This window comes from Medicago truncatula, chromosome 8 (genome assembly GCF_003473485.1).
Source record: "Medicago truncatula cultivar Jemalong A17 chromosome 8, MtrunA17r5.0-ANR, whole genome shotgun sequence".
NCBI lineage: Eukaryota > Viridiplantae > Streptophyta > Magnoliopsida > Fabales > Fabaceae > Medicago > Medicago truncatula.
In genome coordinates this window covers 9171384-9181676 of record NC_053049.1, presented here as the reverse complement: position 1 = coordinate 9181676, position 10293 = coordinate 9171384, and the positions used below count along the sequence as shown (strand labels likewise).

The 10293-nt window shown below is 30.8% G+C and overlaps 1 protein-coding gene across 1 annotated transcript; it reads left to right on the top strand.

Moving 5' to 3' along the window:
• Positions 1-236: 236 nt before the first annotated feature.
• LOC25500640 (transcription factor MYC1) lies at positions 237-2041 on the top strand. The gene has a single exon (XM_013589121.3). It carries the CDS (start codon positions 491-493, stop codon positions 1883-1885), a length of 1395 nt encoding a protein of 464 aa, XP_013444575.1. The 5' UTR covers positions 237-490; the 3' UTR covers positions 1886-2041.
• Positions 2042-10293: the final 8252 nt, after the last annotated feature.

Sequence of the window (10293 nt, the reverse complement as noted above, 5' to 3'; positions counted from 1 at the left end):
AATCACTATACTATACCCCATTGAATTTTGATTTCTTTGTCCTCCATACACAAGACCCCACCTCAAACACCACTTAGCATTATCTATCATTTATATGCGTCATTGCACCTCTCGCTTTCACTTCACGTGCTTATGCCTAATATAGTACCAATGTGGCACTATTCCACCTCACCATTATTTGTACCCAAAATGTAACACTCTTGCTTGCTTCCCCATATAAATACAAGTAAACCCCTCCACTCCACTTATACTCATAATTCTTCAATCCTATTTACACACTCTTTGTTACACTAAAAAGACTTTTCAACCTTTATCAAATTAGAGAGAGAGAGAGAAACAAAAAAACACTATTCATCCGTACAACATAAATTTTCCACTTTTACACTATTAATCAATTTCAACCTCTTGTTTCCTTTTCTCCAACTTCTCCAATCTCATCAATCATCTCTTTATTCTCTACCTATACTACACAGATAAGGAAAATTTCATCATGTCACCTTCTTCATCTTCCTCTATAATATCACTTCCTCATGAAAATGAAAACCCTTCACCACAAACCCTAACCCTTCAACAAAAACTTCAATTTCTAGTCCAAACCCAATCCGAAAATTGGGTCTATGCTATTTTATGGCAAACAACAAAAGATGAAAAAGGTAAACCTCTCTTATCTTGGGGTGAAGGCTATTTTCAAGGAACCAAAGAAACAACAAATTCAAACAAACAAAACGACAGTAACACGTGTGCAAACAAAGATGCTGAATGGTTCTATGTGATGTCGTTGACTCGGATTTTTTCCATAGGTAATGCTTCTTCAATTTCATTACCTGGTAAATCTTTTGCTTTAGATTCTGTTCTTTGGTTGAATAGTAAACATGAACTGCAAATCTATAACTGTGAAAGATCCAATGAAGCACACGTGCATGGAATTGAAACATTGATTTGTATTCCGACAACTAACGGTGTAATCGAAATGGGTTCTTACGATAATATCCAACAAAATTGGAACCTAGTACACCAAGCTAAATCTATGTTCCAAACATCCTCGTCAGAATCTAACTCAGAAATAGATCTTATCTCCACAAATCCACTTGACAAATCTATGTTCCAAACATTCGCCGACATCGGTATCGTCTCCGGTTCCGGAGAAGACACCGATGAGACACAAAAAACAATGAACCAAAAATTGCAACAAATGAATAACATTGTTTCATCATGTTCTATTGATTCTGAAAATTCTGATTCAGAATATTGTCCACCATTAGCAACACCAACAAAAACAAGAACTGAAAAAGATTCTTTTGAGAAAAGAGAACCTAAGAAGAGAGGAAGAAAACCATTATCAGGAACTCAAACACCAATGAACCATGTGGAAGCAGAGAGACAAAGGAGAGAGAAACTAAACCATAGATTTTACGCTTTAAGATCTGTGGTTCCAAATGTTTCAAAGATGGATAAAGCTTCTCTTTTATCAGATGCAGTGGATTACATCAATGAGTTAAAATCAAAGATTGAAGATTTAGAATCAGTGCAACAAAAGGAATCGAAAAAGGTGAAGATGGAAACGATGGAAATTGTCGATAATAACAGTGCAACGACAACTTCAACTGTGGTAGACCAAAAAAGACCTTGTAATGTTAATGCGTTTGAGATTGATGTGAAGATTATAGGAAATGATGCTATGGTGAGAGTACAAAGTGAGAATGTTAATCACCCTGGTGCAAGATTAATGAGTGTATTGAAGGATTTGGAGTTTCAGGTGCATCATGCTAGTATATCGACTGTTAATGAAGTTATGGTTCAAGATGTTGTTGTTCGAATTCCTAATGAGATGAACAAGGAAGAGAGTTTAATTAGATCCGCCATTCTCATGAAATTAGGTCAGTAGTGAGTAGAAACTCGTGTCATCTCATACAAATCAATGGCTTTGCCATTCATTGTGTTGAAGATATTCTTCGAACACAATTTGCTATCAATGTATGTATATAAAGTTCCAACTGTTGTATTATTTCTTCTTTCTCATTGATTCCCAACATCACACATATCCGAGTTGTATTATTACTTGTGTGCATAGCCGTCTCAACCATTAGGTCAGTAAAGTCCTTACTTTAGGATCTAAATTTTAACTGTTTTAATTAGTATATATTTTATGATTGAAAATCAGTAGGTGTGATTAATATTGCATTAGCATGTATGTGATTCTTGCGACAGTTTGCGATTTTCTAATATTAATGTTTCTAGTTTTTCTTATTTAACATTGTGACCATTGTTGTCAAAATTCTCACTTAAATCCTAAAATCTAGGTTTTTGCGATTTTAAAATAGGAAAAATCCATCGATTTTGATTGCGATTTTAAGATTTCTTATAAACTAAATCATTTATGACCATATACCATTTATAACCTATATTTAACGATTGTCGATTTTGCTCTTCTCTTTCGAACTAAAATAAAATTCCAATTTTGACAACCTTAATTGTGATTCACGCTCATATTTTAACGTTTAGGCACCTCCTTTCTCTTCATCATGTGTTATTCTAGGTCTTACAATTATCTATTGGTTTAGTTTCACTATCTATTGAAAATGAATTTTTAAATAAAATCACTTATCATAATTTAATAAACTATTTTCCATTTCAAAAAATATAAAAAATGCAAATTACATAAATTATTAATTTTTAAAAATATTCATTTTTCAAAAAAATTATTAAAATTAAATTTTAGACCTCAATATCAGTTGAAAGTGTCCTGGTTGGGGCGTTTAAATACAATACTCTTCATAGTATAAGGCGCTGTTTGGTAAAAATAGCGGATAACTGATAGCTTATAGCTGATGACTGATAATAGCTTATAGCTGATAGGTTTTATCTGATAGCTGATGACTGATAAGCTAGTTGAAGTGTTTGGTAAAATTAGCGGTTCAACTAGCTTATAAAAGTAAAATGACATAAAAGGGTATTTTTAATTTATTATAAAATTTGTATCAATTGATATTTAAAATATTTAAAATTTCATAGTTTAAACATATTAATCTAATATGTCTTTCCTATGTTATTTTTAAATTCATAAATTGGCTAATGTTTTATTTCAAATTGATTTTATTTCAGTTTTTAGACTTTATAAAAAAAATAAACAAAACCTTTAAAAAAATTAATTGTTACCCTCTAAAACAAAATTAAACGTATTGACCCAAAATCAAACAAAATTTTGTTTTTAGACTTAAAAACAAAATTAAACAAACGCAATATAATTTATTTAGGTAAACGTAACACTTATTTTTTTTTTAGGAAAAATGTAGTTTTTATTTTTGTAAACATGAGCATATATTTTGTACAAAAAAATAAAAGCGTGAGCATATATATTTAGTTAAAGTGAAATCTGGGATTAAAAGTGCTATGTTTTTCTTCAACGTAGTCATTTATTACAAAGGGTATATATGAATTTTTGTTAAATTGATAAGGGTAAAAATGAGACAAAAAATGAGAAGCTATAAGCTCAAACGCTACTTGGGATAGCTTCTGAAAAATAGTTTATAAGCTCGTGAAATAAGTTATAAGCTCATGGTCAAAAAGTGTTATCAAACGGAGCTTTTTTTGTCAAACAAACTTATAAGCTATAAGCTAAGAATTAAAAGCTCTTTTTTGGGTTTATCAAACATACCCTAAATCTTTATACGGTCCTATAATAATTAGACTAGTTTAATCTATTCTTTTTAATTATATTTTTAATCTTTTTTGTGCTTGATGACGTAGGAGGTGGTTCAATCCCCAATCATGTCATTATATGATTGATTTCAGGAATCTAAGAATTTTGTCGGTTTGCATCTTTGTTTTCGATTTTAATGTTGAAGTCTTGAGACCAAAATTAAACAACTCCCATATGTGCGATGAAAAGTTTTGTTAATTAAAATATATAAAGATGAGCAGTCCTAGCAACAGAGGCTGATAATTAGTACCAATATTTCTATTTTTTTGTATCTTCACCCTGAATTTTTTTACAGATAATTTACCAATAATTCGTACCAATAATTCATAATTTTGGAATTCATGGTGAAATTCAACAAGCATCTTTATCCCATTCCATTTTTCAATTGCTTTCTTAGTTATTGCATCATGTACACTTTATTTTTTTTGGACAAAATGTACACTTTATTTGAGCTTCAGTTTTCTCATTTTCATGGAATAAGTGGTGTCAGATTTAATTAATCAAAACATAATTTTTTAAAATGAAACAAAAAAAAAGGTTAATAATGAATTCATCACTATGACTTTTACCAATTTAAGTCTCATTCACTATTGAAGCGGTGAGGAATAACTGGGAATGTAAATAGGTTTAAAATAAATGATAGAGTAAAGAGAGGAATATATGTGTTACTTAAACGAGGCTTTTTAATCACAGTCAATTAATTTTAATCTAAGAGTTCATAACCATTTTCGCATAAAAAAGCATTTTCATTAAATACATCATGGATGTACATATATGTATATGAGTGTGTGTCTCTATATATATATTAGATAGTGTTAATTTGTGCTCATAGGACACACATGTTAAAAAATTCAAAAGAAGAAATATATCCAAAAATTTTGTGCATTCAATTCTTTAAAAAGTTAAAGATAAGGAGATGTATTGAATTAAGATTTTAAAAGACTATTTTGGCAAACAAAATCCTGAAGATTTTAAAAGATTTTGTGAGATTATATTGATTTTGTTGGATTTTAAAAGACTTTTTTCAAATGACTTTTTACAATCAGGATTTTGAACACATGATTTTATTGGATTTATAATACAAATTTTAAGATTTCAACGGATTTTATGAGATTTTAAAATTTGAAATTATTGTATCAATTTTTAAGAAAAATTCAAAATGACCCGTGGATTAAAAAATATTATAAATCTATAATATCAAATTGACTAATAATAATAATAATAATAATGACTTGTCCCGTAAGTGTAGCTCCGTTGGTAGCTACCAGGGATACTTTTTGCAGGGCCGGAGTTTGAACCTCGTTAACTCAGTTGGTAGCTACCAGCAATAATGTGTGGTGTGAATATAGCCACTACACTACTTGACAAAAAAAAAAAAAATTAAAAAATAAATATTGATAATAATTAGTAGAAAAAAATGACTTGCACAAGGTGAAACGTGTATAGGAACAATATCTGTGATACTTTAAAGTGAAATGTGATAACTATGTAACATCTACAAGAACAATTAGTAGGAGAAGCAAATAACGAGAAACAACTAAAAAAATCTCAAGGCATGTGTGGGGGACAAAAAAGTCTCAAGGGGAGATTGTTAGTAGGTACATTTTACACTAAAAAGTCTCACAAAATAAATTACCCACAACAAACTATTAAAATCCTTAGAGTTTTGAATACCAATAGACAATTTTTAAGTTGTCCAAAATTTCAATTGAATACCACTGGATTTTATTGAACTCATTAAAAAATCCTGAAAATCTTAATTGAATACCACAAAAATGTTTTAGATTCCTTAAAAGTCTTGATTCAATACCTAAATACTTTTTTAAAACAAAAAAGTCTTTTAAAATTCTTTGAAATCTCAATTCAATACACCCCTTAAATGTAATTCACACATTCTAATTAACATTTCCCATATATATTTGTTAACTTTAGACCAACAAAAAATATGAAGGTCTAAGTTAGAAAAAATTCAAATTTTTATTTGGACAAAAAAAATCAATATCAAATAGTATAAACCATTTTAAAGTAAGTGATAGTTCAATAAAGTTCATTTTATTTTATTTTTCAATAAAAAATATCCAACAACCGTTTTCTAATTTTTCGGGAAAATCATTAAATTATCCCTCAAGTTATTTGTAGTAAAATAAAAGTTGGTATAAATTAGCAAATTTGTGCAAATTAACAAATATGTTTTAATGAAATTACTAAAGTAACCCTCTAGCTATTAGTTTTAAATAATAAAGATGAAGGATATCTTTGTCCAAGTGAAAAGGTAGAAAAAATAACTAAACTATCCCTAAAGCTATTTGTAATAAAATAAAAGTGGGTCTAATTTAGCAATTTGGTAAAAGTTAACAAATATGTTTTAATGAAAATTATTAAAGTAACCCTCAAGCTATTAGTTTTATATAATAAAGATGAAGAGTATTTTTGTCCAAAAAAATGTGCACTTTTGCTAACTTGGACCTTCATATATTTTGTTGGTCTAAGGTAGCAAACCCCATATATATTAGTTTACTTACTCGACGGGTGGTTCGCGCGCAAGGTGTTCATTTATGTAGTTAGTTTGGTTACTTTGTGCCTGGACTATATGAAATGATCATAATAATAGATTGTTTACTATTGTTGAAAGTTCCATAGATAAGTTGTTAGATAAAGTAAGAGGAGTGTTATTTGAACAACCAATTTGGTTGACAACTTTTGTGACAACTATAATATATAAAGAAAAAGTAGGTATTTGCACGTAAACCAAAACAATAGAGAGATAAATAAAAATAATGTGAGTATGAGAGATGAAGTTGTCACAAAAATTGTCATTAAATGGATGTTCAAATATCATTTCTCTAAAGTATAGCGCCGTTCATTATGATGGCTTAAAGCTAGTAGCGCAAACTTTGTTTTTGGCTTTATTTCATGGTGGTCAAGTCCTTTGTTATGTTTGGGTATTGGCTACTGATGTGTAACATTGTATAGATATTTTTTTAGGACTTTCTTAAGCTCACCTTGTTCTGTGGAGACTTAATAATTTTGTTTATATATATAAACCATTTTTTATTGTTAAAAAAAAAAATAATCGGCCAAATAAAACTGACATTAAATGTCAACCATCAAACATAGTAGATCATGCAGTTCAAAATATGTAACAATTTTTTTTAAGCTTGTCACGTAATGCCATTTATTTTTTCTCTTGCGTCAAACAAAATATAAACGTGTGATACTTTTCCTCCACGAACCCTTTGACCTCAATAAAATATTCAACTGTAATTTTTTTATCACAAAAGCCATTTTATCCACACCTCTTGGCTGAAATGCACTAGAAACATGTGTTTTTAATGTTTAATTTTTCCTTCACTACTTGCACGAAGCACATTAATTTTTTTGGGTACATGCAACCACGCATTACTTCATGACCCATAAGTGTATCGGCGTGATTTAAGTCTTGTCAAGAAGACAAAGAAAAAAACAACAAACCTTGTTTTAAAGTGATTTCGAAATTGTCGTTTTGTTTTTTTCGCAATATATGGATATAGAGGAGCTTCAAATGTCAAATTAGGTGACAAGGCCAATCTAAAAATACACACTATAGGTAATGATTCGAAATCAGAGAGAAAATATTCACCATACCAATCCTAGATTGTGTTCTTCGGAGCAATTATTATCAAAAGCATTCAAAGCTTCATTCAACCATGCATTTCTTCTAGAACTTGTTCCAATTCCACATAAGTGAGATGCAAACCTTTGCGGGTTTGTTAAGGTGTGAGAGAACAAGCTGAATTATTGTTGATTTGACACACGGTTGTGTGGCCAATTTCGATGGCAAGGAATGATGGTTGTTTCGATAAAATCAGAGACTATGTTCAAATATTAAAAACGACCCTTTAATGGAAAATAAGATTTCTATTAAGCAATAGTAATCATCTGTTTACATTGTAAATAACATCAAAAATATAAGTTTGTATGGGAGGAACTAACTAACTTGTGTTGAACTTCACTAACCACTCATTGTTTTAATATTAAAAATTGGGTTCATAATAAAAAGAAACGCCAAAAACTTAAAAAGAATCATCAAGTTGTTTAGTGCAAAATAGATTTCAAGTATATTGGTTGTTGCTTAAAAAAGTGTCTTTGCTATCTAATTAGTGACAAACAATTATTCAAAAAAAAAGAAAAACTAGTGACAAACTAGTTGTAATATCAGGAAAAAAATAATAGCAAATTAGCACTAGTATGCATGATTACACTTAAAACAATAGAAAAAAATACTAATTATTTAACGAATTTAATTTGTGTTGTTAATATAAACAAATGATAAAAAATTCAAGGTATATAGTAATTTTCTACATTTACAAATAACTCAGAAATATATATTAAATTGTAAATTTGATAAATAAATAAATAAAAGAGAAATTATAATGGCCTAATAGTTGTGTATATAATTAACATTTTTATATTTGGTTCAAATTCACACAAAGTATATTCTATTTTACCACCAAACTATTACAAGGTATGTAGCTATTAACTTTTTTAGATTTTATTGTATATACAAATACTTATCACTTTTTGATGATAAATTAAAAAAAAAAATAGTCTCTATCTTGGAGTTAGTTCTTGGGTAAAAAATAAGGTTGCCTTTGTCTTTTCTATGAATGGTTCACATTGTCGTTTAAATATATGTGTACGTAGATAGACTTGCTTGTATTTTTTGGTGATTTTTTGTATCATCATTTAAGGGATGAATACTGTAACACCCCGTTACCCAAAAGTAAATAAATAACAATAATCATCAGAGTATTTCACCAAACGGGTATGCTACATTGCAATTTCAAAATTCTTAAATAGAACATAAAACTATTTAATCAAACCACCTGATAAAATATTAAAACATAGCGGCGGAATAGTTTTCAATCCAACAACATCCTACGGCATTAAAGGCCTTAGCATAATTCATCAACAATGTTCAAAAGATAATAAAAGGCTCCACACCACAAGTTCCAAAATTTGATACATGGAAAGGAAAAGCAACAATAACAATAAAGATAAATCCCATCCCACGTATCAGAGCCCTAGACACGACTTTGAGCCACCACCAACTACTCAGGGTCACCTGCAAGTTACCCATAGGAAGGGCAACGTTTTCAAGCAGAAGGGGTGAGATTCACAACAATAAATATAGATATTAAAATCAACCATTGAATCTAACACCCTAATCAACAACACATTATCTTGTAAACATATGAAGGTATAAGTCACAAGCATCAACAACATCAACAACACACCATAATCATCCTGAATATCATATATATGTATATATCACCTATTCAACACCAAATTCACCTTATCAGATAACAACTGAATAACCACTAAGACTCATGCAAATGACATGACCACTGCTAAGACACCATCTTAGACTTCTTAAATGAAATGCAATAATGCATGTGGTACCAATCAGGACCGAGGCCCTCACCGCTTTTGAATGGTTAAAGCATTCATCAGGACCGAAGCCCTCACCGCTGTTGAGCAACTAGTACTCCAGGACCGAAGCCCTCACCGCTGTTTTATGCATATGCAATGGACCTACTTGTGTATATCTACATACAACTGACCATGCAATGCAACTCCATGTGACTCAACTTAAACAACATGTATGATTCATTACTTTGCATACATTTCATTCATCATCAGCAATCATCAATCCAGAAATCAAAACAACCACAATAATGCATAATTACATGAAACTATGCTCAATACAACAACATTAAGGTACTACCAATCAAGCACGAAATTCAACATACAGGAACTGAGTAGCTCGCCTCGCGAGCACATCTGCTCGCCATGGCGAGTTCACAAAAACACTAGCTCGCCATGGCGAGTTCAAGGCGAACTCGAGGCGAGTGAAAATTAGGTGCTCTCGGGAAAAATGCTATTTTCTCACTCAAACTCCAATTCTAAGCTCCCTATTCATCTTTCTAACCTAAAACTTCCACCATTCATCATTAAAATCATCTAGGTACCTTAAACCATCCCCAAAACATCTTATAACAACTTTTCAAAAATTAAGTTTTAATCTGGGCTACTCGCCATGGCGAGTTGGATTGCTCGCAAGGCGAGCGATGAAGTTGCTCACTCGCCATGGCGAGCACAGCTGCTCGCGAGGCGAGCGATGAACTTCTGTACGGGCAGAAAACTGGTTTTACCCAAAAATCCCATTTTTCTTCCAATCACTCCCCAAATCAGTTTACAGATGCAAATTAACTTTCTGTATGCACTTAGAACCTATTTCTAACATCAAATTCATGCTTACAACATCAAAACTACCATTTCATCATAAAACCCAAAATCCCCAATTTTTACCAAAACCTGTTAAACTCAAAATCAGACTTTAAATTCTACACCATTGAAGTAAACCCCACCCTTACCTTAATTCAGAATGAAAATTGCACAGCAAAAAGGGTTCCTCTGGTTCTTCTCTCTTGCTCCTGGTTTTCTCTTGTTTTCTCCCAAAATTGCTTCTACGTAAAAACTAATTCCAACTTCTCTGTATTAACCTCCCACCAAAATGTAACTCCCTTTAATTATACTTAACTCCCCATAAC

Excerpts from the sequence above, each read along its gene's own strand:
- LOC25500640 (XM_013589121.3), top strand. The coding sequence starts at position 491 with ATGTCACCTTCTTCATCTTCCTCTATAATATCACTTCCTCATGAAAAT.